The 24,114-nt window shown below is 41.9% G+C and overlaps 1 protein-coding gene and 1 long non-coding RNA gene across 5 annotated transcripts in view; one reads left to right on the top strand and one right to left on the bottom strand.

The window, feature by feature from the left end:
* Window positions 1-8,982, top strand: part of LOC139423128 (flotillin-2a) — a 32,447-nt gene extending 23,465 nt beyond the window's left edge. For all 4 annotated transcript variants that reach the window (XM_071174810.1, XM_071174812.1, XM_071174813.1 and 1 more), the window contains 8 exons: window positions 3,958-4,081; window positions 4,385-4,503; window positions 4,686-4,799; window positions 4,902-5,021; window positions 5,182-5,396; window positions 5,788-5,971; window positions 6,234-6,383; window positions 6,886-8,982. In XM_071174810.1, the coding sequence (XP_071030911.1) occupies window positions 3,958-4,081; window positions 4,385-4,503; window positions 4,686-4,799; window positions 4,902-5,021; window positions 5,182-5,396; window positions 5,788-5,971; window positions 6,234-6,383; window positions 6,886-6,924 (1,065 nt within the window). In that variant the 3' untranslated portion in view covers window positions 6,925-8,982. The remainder of the gene's footprint in view (window positions 1-3,957; window positions 4,082-4,384; window positions 4,504-4,685; window positions 4,800-4,901; window positions 5,022-5,181; window positions 5,397-5,787; window positions 5,972-6,233; window positions 6,384-6,885) is intronic.
* Window positions 6,089-23,335, bottom strand: LOC139423129 (uncharacterized). Its single transcript, XR_011635797.1, has 7 exons — window positions 22,521-23,335; window positions 11,123-11,268; window positions 10,853-10,923; window positions 10,510-10,549; window positions 9,587-9,845; window positions 9,050-9,366; window positions 6,089-6,374 (listed from the first exon to the last, which is right to left on the bottom strand). It is a non-coding gene; the product is annotated as an uncharacterized lncRNA (long non-coding RNA).
* Between the last annotated feature and the right edge of the window lie 779 nt (window positions 23,336-24,114).

The raw sequence follows: 24,114 nt of genomic DNA, 5'->3' as shown, positions 1-24,114 counted from the left end.
GACCCTGGACGATATGATACATTGGTAGGGAGGTAGGTAAGGGGATCGCTTATGGAAGGGTTGTGTTTTATTCCTGCAGGCCTATGTAGGGAGAATTTATAAATGAGTGGTAATAATGATGTGCTGTTTTAGAAATAGAACTGCAGAGTATGTACATATTTTGGGAAATAAAATAAGTATTATTGGCATACATGGCATTTTAAAGTAACTGTCCAGCAGCCAAATGACTGCAGTCTCTGTAATAACCGTTCAAATTACCAAATAAATATTTACAATTTTTAGACACATTTTCTCCTTTCCTCCACTCCTAACTACATTTGCTGCCAAATGAATATAAAATTTGTCCCCATTCAAGTCTGATGGCATGACTGATGGCCATTGCTAGTGTACCCATAGGAGAAAAGCAGGAAGTGTACCTATCAATGGTCCTGTGATTTTGTCGAGTCAAAAAAACATTACAAAAAATGCATTCCATTGCATTAGCCACATCAGTTAACGTAATTTGAATGAACATTCTACATTACCATGAAAATGAATGCATCACAATACCAGGCAGCCATTGCAAGTGTACCCATGAGTTTACCAGTCAAATTGCCAGAGTTAGCGGTTCCAAGCCCATTCTATTCATCATTTACTACAACACCTTTCTTGTTTCAGCAAGGGGCAACAAAGTTTCACAATTTTTTATATATATATATATATATATATATATATATATATATATATATATATATATATATATATATATAGTACCAGGCAAAAGTTTGGACACACCTACTCATTCCAGGGTTTTTAAATTTTTTATTTGACTATTTTTGACATTGCAGAATAATAGTGAAGAAGTCAACTTTGAAATAACATATATGGAATCATGTAGTAACCAAAAAAGTGTTAAACAAATTCTTCAAAGTAGCAACCCTTTGCCTTGATGACAGCTTTGCACACTGGGCATTCTCTCAATCAGATTCATGAGGTAGTCACCTGGAATGCATTTTAATTAACAGGTGTGCCTTGTTAATTTGTGGAATTCCTTTCCTTAATGCGTTTGAGCCTATCAGTTGTGTTGTGACAAGATAGGGGAGGTATACAGAAGATCGCAGTATTTGGTAAAAGACCAAGTCCATATACTGGCAAGAACAGCTCAAATAAGCAAAGAGAAATGACAGTCCATCATTACTTTAAGACTTGAAGGTCAGTCAATCTAGAAAATTTCAAGAACTTTGAACGTTTCTTCCAAGTGCAGTCACAAAAACCATCAAGCGCTATGATGAAACTGGCTCTCATGAAAGGAAGACCCAGAGTTACCTCTGCTGCAGAGGAAAAGTTCATTAGAGTTACCAGCCTCAGAAATTGCAGTCCCAAAAAATGCTTCACAGAGTTCAAGTAACAGACAGATGTCAACATCAACTGTTCAGAGGAGACTGCGTGAATCAGGCCTCCATGGTCGAATTGCTGCAAAGAAACCACTACTAAAGGACACCAATAAGAAGAGACTTGCTTGGGCCAAGAAACATGAGCAATGGACATTAGACCGGTGGAAATCTGTTCTTTGGTCTGATGAGTCCAAATGTGAGATTTTTGGTTCCAACCACTGTGTCTTTGTGAGACGCAGAGTAGGTGAATAGATGATCTATGCATGTGTGGTTCCCACCGTGAAGCATGGAGGAGGGGGTGTGATGGTGTGGGGGTGCTTTGCTGGTGACACTGTGTTTTATTTAGAATTCAAGGCATACTTAACCAGCATGGTTTGCGCTTAGTTTGACTATCATTTGTTTTATAACAGGACAATGACCCAACACACCTCCAGGCTGTGTAAGGTCTATTTGACCAAGAAGGAGAGTGTTGGAGTGCTGCATCAGATGACCTGGCCGCCACAATCACCCAACCTCAACCCAATTGAGATGGTTTGGGATGAGTTGGACCGCAGAGTGAAGGAAAAGCAGCCAACAAGTGCTCAGCATATGTGGGAACTCCTTCATGAATGTTGGAAAAGCATTCCAGGTGAAGCTGGTTGAGAGAATGCCAAGAGTGTGCAAAGCTGTCATTAACTTCTTGATTCTACTTGAGACGCATATGTCTCAAGTAGGCACCTGGAAATGCAAATGCGCTACGCTAAATGCTAAATGTACTCGTTAAAACTCAAACCTTGATCAAAATTCACAAGCAGGGTATTGAATTAAAGCTACACTCGTTGTGAACCTAGCCAACAAGTCAGATTTTTAAAATGCTTTTCGGCGAAAGCATGAGAAGGTATTATCTGATAGCATGCACCACCTTAAAATGCCTGAATGCGACGTAAACAAAGACTCTGCTTATCCGACGCAGCACAAAACGCAGAAATAAAATATAAAACATTCATTACCTTTGACGAGCTTCTTTCTTGGCACTCCTATATGCCCCATAAACATCACTATTGGGTCTTTTTTTCGTTTAAATCGGTCCATATATACCCAAAATAGCTTTCTATGGAAGCTGTGTCATTCAGAAAAAAACATCGTTTTTAAACGCTGCGTCATTTTTTAAAATTAAAAAAGTTGACGATAAACTTTCACAAAACACTTCGAAATCCTTTTGTAATCCAACTTTAGGTATTAGTAAACGTTTATAATCTATCAAAATGATTACAGGGCGATGTATATTCAATAGCTCCTCGTCTGCAAATCAATGGCTGCCAATGTCCACATTTACAGCATCCTGGTGGAGACTGGAAGAAACGGAAGCCAGATAGTTGGATTTTCCAACAAAATATTCAATTGAAAATGACGACAATAGCGACATCGTGTGGAATTTGTATGAATTGCATGCAGGTCAATATTACATTTTGTCCTCTTTTAACAACCCATGAAAGTGACTTATGGAAATTATTTTTAGCTTTCAGAGAGCAGTTTTTCTTGCGTTTTTCAATGAAACACACGATCTGTTATAGTCACAGCCGTGATTTAACCAGTTTTAGAAACTTCAGAGTGTTTTCTATCCACACATACTAATCATATGCATATACTATATTCCTGGCATGAGTAGCAGGACGCTGAAAAGTTGCGCGATTTTTAACAGAATGTTCGAAAAAGGAGGGGGTAGAAGTAAGAGGTTTTAAGGCAAAAGGTGGCTACTTTGAAGAATCTAAAATATTAAATATATTCTGATTTGTTTAACACTTTTTAAAAGTTACTACATGATTACATATGTGTTACAATGTAGAAAATAGTACAAATAAAGGACTCTTGAATGAGTAGGTGTGTCCGAACTTTTGACTGGTACTGTGTATATATTTTATTTTCATGATAGTCTTCATCCATAACTGTCACGATTATATAACAGATAGAACAATGAGCCAGATATTTCACCGGATGTATAAATGTGACTCATCCGGTTGGTGTTTCCACTCACTAACAAATATGGTGATGAGAGGAAGCCCAGTGGGAGGAGATGGATTTTTGCGGAGATTCTGCAAATTTTCTCATTGATGAAACATTTATCTCCATACAGTTTTCTGTTTCCAAAACTAGAATCTGTAACAGAGTGGTCTGCGTTTTGTAGACTTTAGCCTTTGCCAAAGTCTTCAAAAATGGAGTTGTTTAGGAGTGCAAAGGCGAATTGAGTTATTGCACACGCACACTTCACAGAGAAGGTGTTCCCTAACGGAAATATTAAAATAAATGCTAGAACGTGCCAATAGGATCTCACTGTGCTTTGGCCACATGAGTATAGACTATTAACTTTTAAAAGTAAGATTTTCACTGGACAGTTACTTTTTAAGAAATAACCAATAATCACTTAGAACAGGAATGGGCAACTTTGATGGGGGTGGGGGCCACAAATCTGAACTCGTCATGAGGGCCCACAGTTTTAAAGTAAGTTTGCTTCATTCAATTCTACAGTTGCCCATCCCTGTCTCTGAAGTGCTAACAATATCATCATGCTATCAGCTGACAATTTTGTCTATTACCCTGGCTCCAGGTGAAGGTGATGGTAGACAATGAGCTGCTGGGCTATGCCTGTGAACAGTTCCTGGGGAAATCTGTGATCGAGATAAAGAGTGTCATTCTGCAGACCCTGGAGGGTCATCTACGCTCTATCCTCGGTAGGGACCTTCTGACAGAGACACAGGCTGCTGTTCAGTACTTTTGCGTCTCTGATGACTTTATTACTATTAGGTCATGCTATAGAACTTTTAAAAAAATTGCAAGCTCTCTGGAAATAAAATGCCATGTTCTGTAATGCCATATAATGTACTACTCATACTTTGAAGTCTCTCTGATATAGGATACTAACTATTTAACAATGTTTAACAGATATTAAAAAAATCACCAATTCAGATGAATCCATATCAGAGCATCTGTGGTTCATGACCCACCCAGATACTGACCCCAGCTCTGTGTTCCAGGTACTCTGACGGTAGAGCAGATCTACCAGGACAGAGACAGGTTTGCTGCTCTTGTGCGGGAGGTGGCAGCGCCTGATGTGGGCCGCATGGGCATCGAGATCCTCAGCTTCACCATCAAGGTAATAGACAGGGGCACAGTCAGGTCCTATTTGGGCACAGGTCTGGCCTTTTGAAATGTAAATACTCTTAGTGCAGCTTTATACACTTGTAGTTCTATATACACTCATTACAGCTATACACTCTAATAGTGACACCACTAGCCACACAATGATCGAGTGCCTCTGTGTTTTGTGCCTGTCAGGATGTGTATGATAAAGTGGAGTACCTGAGTTCCCTGGGGAAGAGTCAGACGGCCGCAGTACAGAGAGATGCCGATATTGGAGTGGCCGAAGCAGAGAGAGACGCGGGAATCAGGGTAAGAAATTAGATTCCTTTAATGCTTTGCAGGACATTGCAGCATTTACTCTGAATGTTCCCTGTCCTCCTCTTCTCACCATGTTGTCTCTGCCCTCTACAGGAAGCAGATTGTAAGAAAGAGATGATGGACGTCAAGTTCCAAGCAGACACCAAGATGGCCGATTCAAAACGAGGGCTGGAGATGCAGAAGGCTGCTTTCAATCAAGAAGTCAACACGAAGGTATCAGACATGGTCATCATTGCTCTAGATTAGGTTCACCATCCAGTTTTACAACGGATAAAGCACTACCTACACAAGTTCAGTTATTCCCTTTTCGTTTCAGCCCGTTTGATTCCATTTAATTCTTGGTGAATATGACCCATGCCTCTTCTCCCCCCAGAAAGCAGAAGCCCAGCTGGCCTACGAGCTGCAGGCTGCCAAGGAGCAGCAGAAGATCCGTTTGGAGGAGATCGAGATCGAGGTGGTTCAGAGGAAGAAGCAGATCACCATCGAGGAGAAGGAGATTGACCGCACAGAAAAGGAGCTCATCGCCACAGTCAAGAGGCCGGCTGAGGCTGAGGCCTACAAGATGCAGCAGCTGGCCGAGGGACAGAAGTGAGTGACCAATCACTGAGTGCATGGAAAATAAGGGCAATGTGTATGCTTGTTGGAATTCTGGATGCAAAGGAAGGTGTCATACTATAGTAAGTGAGTGAACCACCTGAGCCTAGAGTGTCTGCCATTCAAGTCAACATATGCAGCATGCTGGGTGTAAGTTACACTCAGGCACAGGTCTAGGATCAGCTTAGCCTCTTCAAAATCCTACCCAAAATTGAAAAACCGATCAGTGTCTAGGGCAACTTCATCTCACACTTACAGTAGTAGCTACTTGAATGGTTTGGGTGTGTAGAAGCTTGTCATACTGTAGTTTAAAGCAATCCAGTCTGCAATCCAATGATATTATTAGTTTAACCCTTCATGTGCCCTCCTGCCAACCCCTGAACAGGATGAAGAAGGTGCTGACTGCCCAGGCAGAGGCAGAGAAGATCCGTCGTATCGGTGAGGCAGAGGCCGGTTCCATAGAGGCTATAGGGAAGGCTGAGGCTGAGAAGATGAGGCTGAAGGCTGAGGCCTACCAGCATTATGGAGATGCTGCAAAGACTGCTCTGGTCCTAGAGGCCCTGCCTAAGGTCAGTGTGTCACGACACTGGCATTTAGCGTTGTGTGGTAAGGTGAAGTTGTCACAGAGCTGCACACAAGCATTTGATATAGTTTGTGTCTACTTTTGGACATGAAAAAAGACAAGATTTGATCAATATATAAATGTTTTTTTATTTTTAGTGCAACTTATCATTTGATTTGGTTTAAACATGACAACTAGAGGCTGTGTTAGATGAGTTCTCTCTGAAGAACACCCAGGTGAAGAAGGTTTGTGTCATTGTGTTGGTACAGATTGCTGCCAAGGTTGCGGCACCCCTGGCCCGGACCAATGAGATCGTCATCCTGAGCGGGGACGGTGGCCGTGTGACCGGCGAGGTGAACCGCCTATTAGCTGAGCTCCCTGTGTCCGTCAACGCACTCACCGGGGTGGACCTGATGAAGGTGAGAGAGGGGGGAGGGGTTCAGTAGAATGTAGAGAGAGATAGCCCATACTCACAAGCACTGCAGGTGTGAACACATCCCATAAATCCAGCCTCCGTTAGCTATGTTTATAACACTGAATCTACACTATGCATAAACATTTGCACACCACAGAAATAAAATGTTGCTGTGAAGTCCAAATCGAATTGCAGTCATTCCAGAGCATACTCCCTACAGATCCCCACCATGTTTAGTCTCTGACTACACTGAGTCTGACTATCACTATCTGTGGTTGCGTCCCGAATATCTCGCTATGTAGTGCTCTACTTTTGCAATGGGCTCTGGTTAAAAGTAGTGCTCTAAATGGGGAATTGGGTGCCATTTGGTACAAAGCCAGAGTTATGTGCAGATATCCAGGTGATGGCAATGGGCCAACTCTTGTTGATTGTGACTATGTCAAAGGGCTCTACATTGTTCTAGCTATGCCTGCAGCTAACCCAGTCTCTCTCTTATCATCTCACAGATCCCTTTGCTTCAGAAGATGATCAACCCTCAAGCATAACAACAATCTTGTGCACCTTGACTCAGTACATTTCTTTATGCACTCTTTAAATAAACTGCCTTCACCTAGAAACACTTGAAAACAAGTATAGTTTTTTTTTTTTACTACAAGAGTCTAGATGTTTTCATTTTCCTAAATCCCTGGTGCCTTAGCTCTATAGGGCCAGATCATCTGTATGTACCACTGCTTTTTTGTTAAACATGTTAGTATTTTTTGTTTTTACCCCATTCTGTTGTACTAACACTTGTCTACATTGTAGAAAAGGGACATTCATCATGGTTGTTCTGTGCAGGCCTTATTCTGGTCTTAAAGGTCTCGCCAGGTCTTCACCTTGTGTCTTCATTGTTATTCTTTTGTTAATTGTGTTACAAAATGCTTTGGATGTGCCTGTGGTTTTGTATAGTTATGGAAAGTATTTCAGATATTTCGTCTCAAATGTTACTTTTTTTCATTCTAATTTGCAGTCAGTGCCTGGTTACCAACCAAGTGGCTAAACCTCTGGAAAAGTAATGGTTTGGGAATTCTATAGTGTAGTGATACTACAGTAAACCTCCATTTACCATCTCAATGAGAGATGTAGAAATATTGTCCTCCCCATCCTCATGCCATCTGCCTTGAAAACAGAAACATTGGCATTCTATATTGTTCTGCAGTAGAATCTTTCATTTCATTCTTCATCTTAGGTATGGGAGAGGTGTGCATTCTTAGGTAGACAACACACAGAAAACATAGACATTAACACATGTGCATGGATCTACAAGTCTGTATGAAGCCATATACTGTCAAAGTTAGCCTTAATATAGAGACCCAGGAGTCCTGCTAGCTTTCCTGATCATCTGGATTACCTCAATCAATCTAAGCTTTAATACTTGTTCTTTCCAACTATTGAGACATCATATGGCATGATATGCATTTCAGTCTCTTAGGGTAGCCAATGTTGTGTTATATCATCTTTTGGTTACATTCTGTTAAATTCTTTATAAACTATTATGTAACTTATCTCTACAGTTTACCTGACTATTTACTTTAACGTTTTTACATGGTGCTTGCTGCCTATGATCTTTTTCTAGGAATGCAATGCTGCCACGACCTGTTGACCATCCAATCATATATCAGCTTTCTCCACATTCCTTACCCAATGTGCTTCAAACACAAGAATACATTTCAGTTTGTTTTGCCACACATTTGAGTTGGACTGTCTTGTTGTGGAGTTCATTTTATGTTGGCTTCATTTTATGAAAACTTGTTTTAGGGGAAATCTAACCACTTTCTGAATCCGTGACCTCAGCATCATTTTTTCTAATATGTCATTTTTTTACAGTAATGTCAACCTGCTGCCAACTGTGGTATATCTCTGGTATGGGGGAGAAATGTCATTATCTAATCCCTACTGATCACCAAAAGAATACTGTATTTATTTTATTATAATCTCAGTTTGTAAGATTTACATAGTAGTAGACTAGACCGTAAAATTTGATTGATAAACAGTGTGATACAGTACTGTAAATGTAGATGGGAACCTGTATTGTGTTTCATGAAATGGCTGATTTGAATTATATAAAGTCAGAACACATCAACATTTTCATCTGGACATACTGATGGCTTTCCCTGGTCAAATTGTGTTTTTGTTCAGCTGAAAAACTCCCGTTGTATGTTCTTTTTTGGCATCTAATTTTTGTGTCAATGCTCTTTCAAAAATGTCTCATGTATTACTATGAATGGATGGTGTAATTTCAGCAGAGTAGAAGCAACTTTCAGATCAGAAAATATACCTTTCGGATCTAGAATGTAGGTGGAAGACCAAACATTGTATGCCTTTTAACTTGTATCTTTATCTATAGAGTATCTGTAATGAAACATGTTTAGATTGATCACCCATTATTGAAATGTATCTATTCAGACTCAAATGTTTGTGTGAATTCGTCCATTTTCTAGACTGTTAAATAATACTGGAAAACTGGTCTAGCATGGATATTTCAGCATGTGAACATCACACTCATATCCTTGACTCTGTGGCAAAGTATTATGTGCTGCCCTATAATAAATGTCTGCCTCATACAGTTTTCTCAGTATTCTTTCAGAGAATTTGTTACCAGTGGCCTGTTACATTATCCTCCTTCCATACCGTGTAGTGCTGTAGTGGATGTAGCCAACTCTTCTGGCATGACGATACAGACACTAACGGATAGGCTAATGTTAACAGGGGTACTCAGCCTGCTGGGGCTGTTTCTGGTACACCTGGTAGTGGTCTGCTGTGTGGCTGTGGGAGAGGTGTGGCACCAGGTCTTCTGTGGTGAGGTGGGTGAGGCCCCACTGGTCTGCTGCTCTGTGCCAGGGGCCTCCTGAAGCCAACTGAGTCTGGCCCAGTGGAGGGTGTGTGAGGAAGAGAGGAGAGGCAACATTTCGTAAACCAGTATCCTGGCCTCCTTATGCTGCCCAGGGCTGAAATAGAACAGTGTACAGTTTCAGAATATTAGCCTAGTTTATTCATCATAAGTACAAACTATTATCATAATCATTAACAAATCAACATCCTATGAAAATACTGGATTGATAAGAAGAATACTTATGATTCTCGTTCACTATTAAAAGCTGACGATGTAATACACTTTTAAGATTGAAAAAAAAATGTTAGTTGCAGAAACGTCAATCATCACCCTACCGGTCATAGGCCCAGGTACGAAGTGTGTTGTGGTTGTTGTGGGTCCTTTGGTCCGGGACCCTCCATCACTCTTGGCCACAGGGCAGGGCTGCAGCTGCATCTCCCCAGTTCATGAAGGCAGAGATGAAGGGGCCAGGGACAGCAGAGAGAGATGTGATGTCATCAGTCCTGTATCCTACTGCACCATGGGAATCCACTGAGCTAGAGCAGGAGACGGTAACATCAGCCTCATCATTTGACTCCACTGGTCTGGATCTTACTGAGACAATAAGGACAGGACAGAAGAGGGCCTGTATTCATAAAGTGTCTCAGAGAAGGGGTATTGATCTAGGATCAGTTTAACTTTTAGATAACAATGAATATGACTACATGGATCCTAGATCAGCACTCCAACAGCAAATTTTCTTACTTTTTTAAAACTTGCATTGATGGTTAAGGACTCGTGAGCATTTCACAGTAAGCATGTTCACCTATTGTATGTCACATGCACTGAATACAACTTGATTTGATTTTGATTTTACTTTATGAATACAGGCCCAGAATGCTAGAACAGAGATTACGCATGGAAATTCCTTCACCTTTCACTTTGACCAACTCTTTAAAATGATCTGATATAAACTTTAGAGGATAGTTACAGAACAATGACTACGTACTGTAGATAGCCTACTAGTGGATTGTCTCAAAGGGAAATAATGACACCTGCTGGCTATTTTCGTGAGCAGTTCTTTTCCATGTCTGGCAAGATCAATAGACAGCTGGCTTGACTATCATGGCTAGACTTTTCATTGTATAAAACAGAAATCCCTCATTTAGAAATGAGGTGTAATGTTTACAATTTCCCTTACAGATGTTTCAAACATGATAAATTCTGTAGGCCTATGTGACTACCATTTGAAGCTTTTGATTCCGTCAGGCGTTCTTACATTTAGTTTGTCAGAGCTCTGTCCTTCCTTTTCTCTGAACCTACAGAGAGAAAGAATTCACATTATTCAAAGTTTCTTAGTAACATGATAGTGATGTGTACCAGTAAAGAGTGAAAGAACATGGCACTTAATTGATCAGTGAGTCATCTAAGTACCATTCCAATTCTGCACAATCATCATATTTCCCACTGCGCTAACAGGTTTACCAAGAGGAACATATTGGTGAATAGATGATTGACCAACAAATATGATGATGTTATTCTGAGTCATTATTGCATCACTTTCAAGTGAGAGTTGCTGTTCATGTTTCAAGCTACTAGAAGGCTATCTGAAGGTCTCTCACTTTTTTCTGTTCAGCCCGTTGTCACGAAAGCCTTTTGCAAAGGGGTTGTTGTCTATCTTGAGTTTTGTTATCTGTTGGGTAAATTAGCACGCCTCATTTATTATGGTTTTACACATCTCTTATTATGCTCTTTTGTAGCGGAAGCATTTGACTTCCCAGATTTTACATGCACTGTCCATATTCACCCTCCAGAGGGCACTCTTATCAACACAATCAGAATACAGTTGTTCCAGTATCTCCTGTGAGATGCTAAAGGTGTCGTGGCCTTACCTCTGAGTTCTGGTAGGCAGTGACAGCGATGAAGGCTGCCTCAGGGAAGGTGAAGCGCAGGTAGTCCCCTGACAGGGGCTGTGGGGGTCTGGAGACAGGACAATGTGCAGGCGGGGCTGGTACTTATGCATGGAGTGGAGAACCACCTGCAAAACATATGATACCAGTTACTCGTATTCAGTGGAGGCTGCTGAGGGGAGAGCGGCTCTTAATAATGGCTGGAACGGAGCAAATGGAATGGCATCAAACATGGAAACCATGTGTTTGATGTATTTGATATCATTCCTCTTATTCCACTCCAGCCATTACCATGAGCACCTTCTCCCCAATTAACGTGCGACCAACCTCCTGTGCTAGCATTGTAGAAAAAGCAATCATTTTTTCATAGTCTTTTAATCACACTTAGTTTACTGTTCCTTTAATTGCACTTTTTAGCTAACTGTCCATGTATTTGCTGGCACCTCTGAGCCATAGTGATGGCCTTTCTCTTGCATTTCAAAGATGATGGTACAAAACAAACAAAAAAATAACTGTTGTTTTTTCTTTGTATTATCTTTTACCAGATCTATTGTGTTATATTCTCCTACATTCCTTTCACATTTCCACAAACTTAAGTGTTTCCTTTCAAATGGTACCAAGAATATGCATAACCTTCAAGAATATGCATATCCTTGCTTCAGGGCCAGAGCAGGCAGTTAGATTTGCGTATGTCATTTTAGGCAAAAATTGAAGAAAATGGGCGGATCCTTAAGAACAAACACGCCCCAATAAATAAAATGATAATTAAAAACAGGTTCAGCCCCTGGTTCGACCATGATCTTGCAGAGTTACTCCACCTCAAGAATTGCATTTGACGAAAGGCTTGGCACATGCATACTCAGGCTGACTGGCTCTCATACAGGCAAATGAGAAATAAGTGCACTCAGCCTATCCGGAAGGCCAAAGTTAATTACTTTAAGGAGCAGTTCTCACTCTATGGGTCTAACCCCAAGAAGTTCTGGAAAACGGTTAAAGACCTGGAGAATAAACCCTCCTCCTCACAGCTGCCCGTGTCCCTTAAAGTTGATGAGGTGGTTGTTACTGACAAGAAGCACATGGCGTAGCTTTTTAATCATCACTTCATTAAGTCAGGATTCCCATTTGACTCAGCCATGCCTTCTTGCCCGTTCAACATTTCCTCATCTCGCACCCCTTTTAATGCGACTAGCCCCGATGCTCCTCCCTCTTTTTTACCCTGCCCCGCTACAAAGTTTCTCCCTGCAGGCGGTCACTGAGTCTGAGGTGCTAAACTTGACCCCAAAAAACCATCTGGGTCAGATGGTTTAGACCCTTTCTTCTTTAAGGTTGCTGCACCTATAATCACCAAGCTTATCTCTGACCTTTTTAATCTGTCTCTCCTTTCTGGGGAGATTCCCTTTGCTTGGAAGGCAGCCACAGTCCATCCTTTATTTAAAGGCAGAGATCAAGCTGATCCTAGCTGTTATAGGCCTATTTCTATTTTGCCCTGTTTATCAAAAGTGTTGGAAAAACTTGTCAATCATCAACTGACTGGCTTTCTTGATGTCTATAGTATTCTCAATGGTATGCATTATGGTTTCCGCTGAGGTTATGGATGTGTCACTGCAACCTTAAAGGTCCTCAATGATGTCACCATTGCCCTTGATTCTATGCAATGTGGTGCTGCTATTTTTATTGACTTGGCCAAAGGACTTGACACGATAGACCATTCCATTATTGTGGGCCGGCTAAGGTGTATTGGTGTCTCTGAGGAGTCTTTGGCCTGATTTGCTAACTACCTCTCTCAAAGAGTGCAGTGTATAAAGTCAGAACATATGCTGTCTCAGCCATTGCCTGTCACCAAGGATGTACCCCAAGGCTCGATCCTAGGCCACGCGCTCTTCTCAATTTACATCAACAACATAGCTCAGGTAGTAGGAAGCTCTCTCATCAATTTATATGCAGATGCAGTCTTATACTAAGCTGGATGTTGGGTTAAATGCTCCACAACAAAGCTTTCTTAGTGTCCAACAAGCTTTCTCTGTCTTTAACCTTCATCTCAACACCTCCAAAACAAAGGTCATGTGGTTTGGTAAGAAGAATGGCCCTCTCCCCACAGGTATGATTACTACCTCTGAGGGTTTAGAGCTTGAAGTAGTCACTTCATACGAGTACTTGGGAGTATGGCTAAACGGTACACTGTCCTTCTCTCAGCACATATCAAAGCTGCAGGCTAAAGTTAAATCTAGACTTGGTTTCCTCTATCGTAATCGCTCCTCTTTCACCCCAGCTGCCAAAATAACCCTGATTCAGATGACCATGCTGGATTACAGAGACGTAATTTATAGATCGGCAGATAACGGTGCTCTCGAGCGGCTAGATGTTCTTTATAATTCGGCCATCAGATTTGCAACCAATGCTCCTTATAGGACACACCACTGCACTCTATACTCTTCTGTAAACTGGTCATCTCTGTATACCCATCGCAAGACCCACTGGTTGATGCTTATTTATAAAACCCCTCTTAGGCCTCACTCACCCCTATCTGATAAATCTAATGCAGCCCTCATCCTCCACATACAACACCCATTCTGCCAGTCATATTATGTTAAAGATCCCAAAGCACACACATCCTTGGGTCGCTCATCTTTTCAGTTCGCTGCAGCTAGCGTCTGGAATGAGCTGCAACAAACACTCAAACTGGACAGTTTTAACTTCATTCAAAGACTCAATCATGGACACTCTTACTGGCAGTTGTGGCTGCGTCACGTGATGTATTGTTGTCTCTACATTCTTGTGCTGTTGTCTGTGCCCAATAATGTTTGTACCCTTTTTTGTGCTGCTACCATGTTGTGCTGCTGCCATTTTGTGTTGCTACCATGTTGTTGTCATGTTGTGTTGCTACCATGCTGTGTTGTCATGTGTTGCTGCGATGCTATGTTGTTGTCTTAGGTCTCTCTTTATGTAGTGTTGTGTTGTCTCTCTTGTCGTGATGTGTGTTTTGTCCTATATTTTATTTAATTTCTTTTTTTTTTAAATCCCAGCCCCCATCCCCACAGGAGGCCTTTTGTCTTTTGGCAGACAGCAATCCCCTATACTTTTTCTTCCCATATTGAAGACAAGACAGAGGTGTGTGAGGTGTTGGGACATCAATCGGAACCCCACTTTGATCTTTCAGTTTAGAGTAGCCTAAATGTTAGTGTGTGAAAAGAGGGGAGCAGGGTGGGGGGTGTGTTCTGTATAGTCAGTGAAATTGGGGTTCCCCAACTTCAAAACCCCCAACTCCCTGGCAAGGTGCTAATCCTGTGGTGTGGGAAGCCAGGCTTCCCCAAAAAATTGACAAAAAATAAATAAATAATATTTAATCTCTCTGCGTTTCATAATTGTCCTTTGCCCTGAGCAAGGCAGTTAACCCACTGTTCCCGGGCACCTAAGACGTGGATATCGATTATGGCAGCCCCCCGCACCTCTCTGATTCAGAGGGGTTGGGTTAATGACACATTTCAGAAGACACATTTCAGTTGAAGTCATTCAGTTGTACAACTGACTAGGTATCCCCCTTTCCCTTTCCCTTTCAATTTGCAAGATACTGAATGTATCTCACAGGAGAAAGCATCCGAACAAAACAGCACCCCTCTGTCTCTCTATGTGTAGGCCATCTATCTGATGCTGTCTGGTCCAAACGAGTATGACATTGTTGCCGCCTGTAACATTGAAGGCAAAAGAGAAGCCAGCGAGCATCTGGCCTCCTTGACAAAAAGGCTATAAATAATTAGCCAATCAGCATTGAGCTAAACTGAGTGAGCTCAACTGTGAATGGTATTGGTGCACCAAAAAAAAGTGTCAAGGGAAGCCAGCTTGGATTTGGCATCACTCCTATCAAATCCCATTGAGAGCACACATCATTGACAGAACGTACATTTTTGCATCTCATTGTGTTGTTGTCCTGCGGTGGCTAGCTAGCCAGCTAGCAAAATTGTCCCTTTGCTAAATTAGCCATGGATGGAGATTTGGATTTGTGGTTTTACTTAATTCTCCGTACTGGCCAATGATTATAACGGCGATTCTGATCCAACCATGAATTCATACATTGTGCCTCTGGCCTGAGAGGATGGAAGTTCAATATGTAAAAATAAAATGGTGTGTTTATTTTATTTATTTATTTAGTTATTTCACCTTTATTTAACCAGGTAGGCAAGTTGAGAACAAGTTCTCATTTACAATTGCGACCTGGCCAAGATAAAGCAAAGCAGTTCAACAACATACAACGACACATGGAGTAAAACAAACAATAATACAGTATAAACAAGTCTATACACGATGTGAGCAAATGAGGTGAGATAAGGGAGGTAAAAAGGCCATGGTGACAAAGTAAATACAATATAGCAAGTAAAACACTGGAATGGTAGATTTGCAGTGGAAGAATGTGCAAAGTAGAAATACAAATAATGGGGTGCAAAGGAGCAAAATAAATAAATAAATAAAATAAATACAGTAGGGAAAGAGGTAGTTGTTTGGGCTAAATTATAGGTGGGCTATGTACAGGTGCAGTAATCTGTGAGCTGCTCTGACAGTTGGTGCTTAAAGCTAGTGAGGGAGATAAGTGTTTCCAGTTTCATAGATTTTTGTAGTTTGTTCCAGTCATTGGCAGCAGAGAACTGGAAGGAGAGGCGGCCAAAGAAATAATTGGTTTTGGGGGTGACCAGAGAGATATACCTGCTGGAGCGCGTGCTACAGGTGGGTGATGCTATGGTGACCAGCGAGCTGAGATAAGGGGGGACTTTACCTAGCAAGGTCATTCTTGTAGATGACATGGAGCCAGTGGGTTTGGCGACGAGTATGAAGCGTGGGCCAGCTAACGAGAGCGTACAGGTCGCAATGGTCGGTAGTATATGGGGCTTTGGTGACAAAACGGATTGCACTGTGATAGACTGCATCCAATTTGTTGAGTAGGGTGTTGGAGGCTATTTTGTAAATGACATCGCCAAAGTCGATGATTGGTAGGATGGTCAGTTTTACAAGGATATGTTTGGCAGCATGAGTGAAGGATGCTTTGTTGCGAAATAGGAAGCCAATTCTAGATTTAACTTTGGATTGGAGATGTTTGATGTGGGTCTGGAAGGAGAGTTTATAGTCTAACCAGACACCTAGGTATTTCTAGTTGTCCACGTATTCTAAGTCAGAGCCGTCCAGAGTAGTGATGTTGGACAGGCGGGCAGGTGCAGGCAGCGATCGGTTGAAGAGCATGCATTTAGTTTTACTTGTATTTAAGAGCAATTGGAGGCCACGGAAGGAGAGTTGTATGGCATCGAAGCTTGCCTGGAGGGTTGTTAACACAGTGTCCAAAGAAGGGCCAGAAGTATACAGAATGGTGTCGTCTGTGTAGAGGTGGATCAGAGACTCACCAGCAGCAAGAGCGACATCATTGATGTATACAGAGAAGAGTCGGTCCAATAATTGAACCCTGTGGCACCCCCATAGAGACTGCCAGAGGTCCGGACAGTAGACCCTCCGATTTGACACACTGAACTCTATCAGAGAAGTAGTTGGTGAACCAGGCAAGGCAATCATTTGAGAAACCAAGGCTGTCGAGTCTGCCGATGAGGATGTGGTGATTGACAGAGTCGAAAGCCTTGGCCAGATCAATGAAAAGGCTGCACAGTAATGTTTCTTATCGATGGCGGTTAAGATATCGTTTAGGACCTTGAGCGTGGCTGAGGTGCACCCATGACCAGCTCTGAAACCAGATTGCATAGCAGAGAAGGTATGGTGAGATTCGAAATGGTCGGTAATCTGTTTGTTGACTTGGCTTTCGAAGACCTTAGAAAGGCAGGGTTGGATAGATATAGGTCTGTAGCAGTTTGGGTCAAGAGTGCCCCCCCCTTTGAAGAGGGGGATGACCGCAGCTGCTTTCCAATCTTTGGGAATCTCAGACGACACGAAAGAGAGGTTGAACATGCTAGTAATAGGGGTGGCAACCATTTCGGCAGATCATTTTAGAAAGAAAGGGTCCAGATTGTCTAGCCCGGCTGATTTGTAGGGGTTCAGATTTTGCAGCTCTTTCAGAACATCAGCTGACTGGATTTGGGAGAAGGAGAAATGGGGAAGGCTTGGGCGAGTTGCTGTGGGGGGTGCAGTGCTGTTGACCGGGGTAGGAGTATCCAGGTGGAAAGCATGGCCAGCCGTAGAAAAATGCTTATTGAAATTCTCAATTATAGTGGATTTATCAGTGGTGACAGTGTTTCCTATCTTCAGTGCAGTGGGCAGCTGGGAAGAGGTGTTCTTATTCTCCATGGACTTTACAGTGTCCCAGAACTTTTTTGAGTTATTGTTGCAGGAAGCAAATTTCTGCTTGAAAAAGCTAGCCTTGGCTTTTCTAACTGCCTGTGTATAATGGTTTCTAGCTTCCCTAAACAGCTGCATATCACGGGGGCTGTTCGATGCTAATGCAGAACGCCATAGGATGTTTTTGTGTTTAAATGGGGTTAGGTTAAAAAAAGACGGTAAAATTACCAGAAATTCAGCTAAAAATGAATATAATTTAGGAAATCTGTATTCCTAAGAATACGTTTTAAAAAATTCTCAATGTAATCAAGGTATGAAATGATTGTAATTGAAAATAATCTCTTATTGTGGTCTGTCACGGATCCCCTTGGTGCTGCTGCTCATTCCGTTCACCAGCTTCTGAGGTCTACGTCACCGGCCTTCTAGACGTCACTGAACTAGATTCATTACCATCAACCCTGGACTGTCTTGTCTAATTACGCACACCTGGCTCCCATTCCACCTGATTAGTATGTGTATATATGCCCTCTGTTCCCCATTGTCCTTGTCGGTTATTGTTACCATGTCCGTTGGTCTTGTGAGCACCTGTGCTGTTGTCATCGGTTTCCATGCTACGTGTTATTCTGCAGTTGTTTTACAGGTCTTGTCCCTTGTATTATCTAGAGGTTTACACCTCGCTCTTTTGTTTTGGTGGAGAAAATAAAAAAAACTATTTTGTATTCCTCGCTTGTCTCCTATCTTTATACAGAGTGACATGGTCAATTTGAAGTGTACAAAAAGATGTTCCAAACCATCCTCACCGAAAAAAAGAAAGCTGAATCTAGTTGCCTACCCCTGGTTTAGAGTGACAACTTACACATTCAGTAAAGCCCATTTGTGGGGAAAAACTCATTCTGATTGGGTGGGCCTGGCTCTCCAGTGGGTGAGCCTATGCCCTCCCAGGCCCACCCATGGCTGCGCCCCTGCCCAGTCATGTGAAATCCATAGATTAGGGCCTGATTAATTTATTTCAATTAACTGATTTCCTTATATGAACTGTAACTCAGTAAAATTGTTAAAACGTTTGCATGTTGCGTTTATAATTTTGTTCAGTATACTTTTTCAAAGTACCTTTTTAGATAAGCTACCAGTAAGAAAAATACTTTCAGTGTGAAGTATTTGGTAGCTTGGTTAACTATCTTTTCAGAGTAGCTTCCCTGACACACACATCAAATGATCATTAGGAATGGATATGTCATTCTACATATTAAATGCACATTTCATAGAGCTTACAAATATCTTATCCCAGCATAAGAAGATACAGGGCCCTCAAAGAACATATATGGACTGGAGACTCATGTTATGCAGAGGTAAAACAGAACATTACAAACAGTTCTATAAATGTATATAAATAGCAACTTACTTTCATTCAAGTTACTACACTACAAAATTCACTGCATCAGGCTTATTCCCCAAGAGACCTGCATGATCATTTTCTTTTGGGGATATTTTAGGTCATTTTTTATTTTTCCAATACTTGCATCTGATAATTCATTATGTTAATAGCTAATTTAATTTCACTTATCACATGTGAAATGTGAAACAATCCCTACAGAGTAAAGCAATGTGTATTACTACATTTTGTAAAAATCATTCAACACTCAAATAAATGCATGTCCTCGTGCTCATTCATGTCTGCCTGGCCACAGAAAATAATGCGATGTAAAATTCACGGAAATCTATTTCCCTAGCCCATAGTCTGGTGCCGCCCAGATAGGCCTGCTAACGTCTTTATCTTTAGGCTCAACCCGACCAATCAAACACCCTTGGTCCGCACCCAAACTGGAGAGTCAGTCTCCACTGTGACTGGGCAAAGTTGTCACCCTCACCCAGCCCTCACCCTAAACCGTGACACCTGACACCTCCCACGTGCATCCATACATTTAATTTTGTTGAAATATTATACAAATATGGTGCCATATAATGCCACCCACGATGAAAGCTCCTGGAAGATGGTTGGAGTTATATTTGATATGTGGATGATTCAAACCACAAACATCTACATCAAGAAGAGTCATTGCATCATATTCAGTTGAAATGAGCTGCTGATGCTTGGGTACCCTTTCCTTTGTAGTCAAGATCTAAGCCACAATTGATTGCATTTCCATGGCATGAACTATAAAGTCTGTGTGGTAGGGAAAAACTGTATGGATGTGCTGTTGCAACACATTTTTGAAAGTTTCAAGAGGAATCATCTCAGTTGTCTGTTTCTTAGGTGGTTCTCTTCAAGTCATAATGTTAAATTATTCAATTACTTCAATAACCAGTTAAGTTCACGTCATGTTTGAACAATGTTTGCTTGGGTGTGTCTGAATGTTGACAAAAAATAATTAGACAAGATGTAAAACAAAACACCTCTTAAAATGCGATGGTGGAAAGATACACTACATGACCAAAAGTATGTGGACACCTGTTCGTCAAACATCTCATTCCAAAATCATGGCCATTAATATGGAGTTGGTCACTCCCCCTTTGCTGCTATAACAGTCTCCACTCTTCTGGGAAGGCTTTCCACTAGATGTTGGAACATTGCTGCGGGTACTTGCTTCCATTCAGACACAAGCTTTAGTGAGGTCGGGCACTGATGTTGGGCCAGGCTCGCAGTTGGCATTCCGATTCATCCGAAAGGTTTTTGATGGGGTTGAGGTCAGGGCTCTGTGCAGGCCAGTCAAGGCCACACCGATCTCGACAAACCATTTCTTTATGGACCTCGCTTTGTGCAAGGGGGCATTGTCATGCTGAAACAGGAAAGGGCCTTCCCCAAACTGTTGCCACAAAGTTGGAAACCACAGAATGTCATTGTATGCTGTAGCGTTAACATTTCCCTTCGCTGGAACTAAGGGACCTAGCCCGAACCATGAAAAGCAGCTCCAGACCATTATTCCCCCTCCACCAAACTTTACAGTTGTTGCTATTTTGTTGCCTTACAACCTGGAATTAAAATATATTTGGGTGGGGGGATTGTATCATTTGATTTACCCAACATGCCTACCACTTTGAAGACGCAAAATATTTTTGGGGTGAAACAAACAAGAAATAAGACAAAAGAACGGAAAACTTGAGCGTGCATAACTATTCACCCCCCAAAGTCAATACTTTGTAGAGCCACCTTTTGCAGCAATTTCAGCTGCAAGTCTCTTGGGGTATGTCTCTATAAGCTTGGCACATCTAGCCACTAGGATGTTTGCCCATTCTTCAAGGCAAAACTGCTCCAGCTCCTTCAAGTTGGATGGGTTCTGCTGGAGTACAGCAATCTTTAAGTCATACCACAGATTCTCAATTGGATTGAGGTCTGGGCTTTGACTTGGCCATTCCAAGACATTTAAATGTATTTCCTTAAACCACTCGAGTGTTGCTTTAGCAGTATGTTTAGGGTCATTGTTCTGTTGGACGGTGAACATCCATCCCAGTCTCAAATCTCTGGAAGACTGAAACAGGTTTCCCTTCAAGAATTTCCCTGTATTTAGCACCATCTATCATTCCTTAAATTCTGACCAGTTTCCCAGTCCCTGCTAATGAAAAACATAATTGTGTTGGTGTTCTCAGGGTGATGAGAGGTGTCGGGTTTGCGTCAGAAATAGCGTTTTCCTTTATGGCCAAAAAGCTCAATTTTAGTCTCATCTGACCAGAGTACCTTCTTTCATATGTTTGGGGAGTCTCCCACCTGCCTTTTGGTGAACACCAAACGTGTTTGCTTATTTTATTTTTCAAAGAGGTGTCTTTTTTCTGGACACTCTTCCGTAAAGCCCAGCTCTGTGGAGTGTACGGCTTAAAGTGGTCCTATGGGCAGATACTCCAATCTTCGCTACGGAGCTTTGCAGCTCCTTCAGGGTTATCTTTGGTCTCTTTGTTGCCTCTCTGAATAATACCCTCCTTGCCTGGTCTGTGAGTTTTGGTGGGCAGCCCTCTCTTGGCAGTTTTTTTGTGGTGCCATATTCTTTACATTGTTTAATAATGGATTTAATGGTTCTCCGTGGGATGTTCAAAGTTTCTGATCTTTTTAAAATGAAAATATTTTGGGTATTTTTTAAACAAGATATTTTTTCTATTTCCTATTTATACTATTTTGTGTATGTCCATTATATTAAATCAAATTAAAAATAAATTTAAATTACAAGTTGTAACGCAACAAAATAGGAAAAACGGCAAGGGGGATTAATAATTTTGCAAGGCACTGTAGTGTTCTCCTGGCATCCGCCAAACCCAGATTTGTAAATCTGATTCATCACTCCAGAGAATGCGTTTACACTGCTCCAGAGTCCAATGGCAGCGAACTTTACACCACTCCAGCCAACGCTTGGCATTGTGCATGATGATCTTAGGCTAGTGTGCGGCTCTCGGCCATGGAAACCGATTTCATGAAGCTCCCAACCAAAAGGTTCTTGTGCTGACGTTGCTTCCAGAGGCAGTTTGGAACTCGCTAGTGAGTTTTGCAACCTGGGACAGACAATTTTTGCGCACTTCAGCACTCAGCAGTCCAGTTCTGTGAGCTTGTGTGGCCTACCACTTCGCAGGTGAGCCGTTGTTACTCCTAGATTTTTCCACTTCACAATAACAGCACTTACAGTTGAGGAAGAGAGAAATTTGACGAACTGACTTATTAGAAAGGTGGCATCCTATCAGCAAGGCCATTCTACAGCCAATGTTTGTCTATGGAGACTGCATGGCTGTGTGCTCGATTTTATGCACATGTCAGCAACGAGTGTGGCTGGAATAGCCAAATTCACAATTTTGAAGGGTGTCCACATACTTGTGTGTGTATACAGTGCATTTGGAAAGTATTCAGACCACTTCTCTTTTACCACATTTTGTTACGTTACAGCCTTAACCTAAAATGGATTCATGTTTCCCTCAATCTACACACAAAACGACATAATGACAAAGCGAAAACAGGTTGATACATTTTCGCTAATTTATAAAAACCAAAAAACAGATACCTTATTTACATAAGTATTCAAACCCAAAATTGAGCTCAGGTGCATCCTGTTTCCATTGATCATCCTTGAAATGTTTCTACAACTTGAAGTCCACCTGTGGTAAATTCAATTGATTGCACATGATTTGGAAAGGTACACACCTGTCTATATCCACAGTTGACAGTGCATGTCAGAGCAAAAACCAAGCATCGAGGTCAAAGGAATTGTCCGTAGAGCTCCGAGATAGGATTGTGTCGAGGCACAGATCTGGGGAAGGTTACCAAAACATTTCTGCAGCATTGAAGGTCCCCAAGAACACATTGGCCTCCATCATTCTTAAATGGAAGAAGTTTGGAACCACCAAGACTTGCCAGAGCTGGTTTCCCGGCCAAACTGAGCAATCGGGGGAGAAAGGCCTTTCTCAGGGAGGTGACCAAGAATCTGATGGCTCCAGAGTTCCTCTGTGGAGATGGGAGCACCTTCCAGAAGGATAACCATCTCTGCAACACTCCACCAATCATGCCTTTATGGTAGAGTGGCCAGACGGAAGCCACTCCTGAGTAAAAGGCACATGACAGCCCACTTGGAGTTTTTTTTATATATTTAATTTTTTCAGTGGCAGGGACTGGGAGGCTAGTCAGGATCGAGGGAAAGATGAACGGAACGAAGTACAGAGATCCTTGATGATAACCTGCTCCAGAGTGCTCAGGACCTCAGACTGGGGTGAAGATTCACCTCCCAACAGGACAATGATCCTAAGCACACAGCCAAGATAACGCAGGAGTGGCTTCGGAACAAGTCTCTGAATGTCCTTGAGTGGCCCAGGCAGAGCCCGGACTTGAACCCAATCCAACATCTCTGGAGACCTGAAAATAGCTGTGCAGCGACGCTCCCCATCCATCCTGACAGAGCTTGAGAGGATCTGCAGAGAATGGGAGAAACTCCCCAAATGTGCAAAGCTTGTAGCGTCATAACCAAGAAGACTCAAGGCTGTAATCGCTGCCAAAGGTGCTTCAACAAAGTACTGAGTAAAGGGTCTGAATATTTATGGAAATGTGATATTTCCGGGGTAGGATTTTTTATACACATTTCTAAAAACCTGTTTCTGCGTTGTCATAATGGGGTATTGTGTGTAGATTGATGAGGGGGAATTTAAAAAAATAAATTTTAGAATAAGGCTGTAACGTAACAAAATGTGTAAAAAGTAATGGGTCTGAATACTTTCCCGAATGTACTGTATATGGTGTAGGTCAAATAAACATGCCAAAATAAGGCCCTAGTATCTCTTTCCAAAAAACGTACTTTGTATGGGGGCATGGAGGGGCGTCGAGGCGAGATGTCAAACACCTGTTGTTGCAAATCTGTTTGGGGTCTGATTAGAAGGGGTGGGGGCATGTCATTGGTCAAAGACAAACTGGACCAGACCCAGAACATGATAGATAAGGGGACCAGAGCTGTGATATCATCACCATATGTAAATGAGCTGGTGGCCTTAAAGGAGACCATTCCAAGCTGTCAGGGGTCTGTGAACAACCTGGTGCTGTTGGAGATGTGCTGGTGGTTGCAAACCAGAGCAGCGTGTTAAGAGCACCATCAACACCCTTAAATAACACTTTGTTCTTCAAGAGGAGACTGAGGACAACGCAGACAGAACAGATGTGGAGGTGAGCACTTAAAGGTCAATTCTGTGATATTTACAGACGTTTTTGATCACCTAACCAAGTCACGAAACATCTACCGCTGTCGGTTGTGCTT

The sequence above is a fragment of the Oncorhynchus clarkii genome, chromosome 12, assembly GCF_045791955.1.
Source record: "Oncorhynchus clarkii lewisi isolate Uvic-CL-2024 chromosome 12, UVic_Ocla_1.0, whole genome shotgun sequence".
NCBI lineage: Eukaryota > Metazoa > Chordata > Actinopteri > Salmoniformes > Salmonidae > Oncorhynchus > Oncorhynchus clarkii.
Note: the sequence above shows the minus strand (reverse complement) of the source record. Positions and strands in the feature narration are given on the sequence as shown.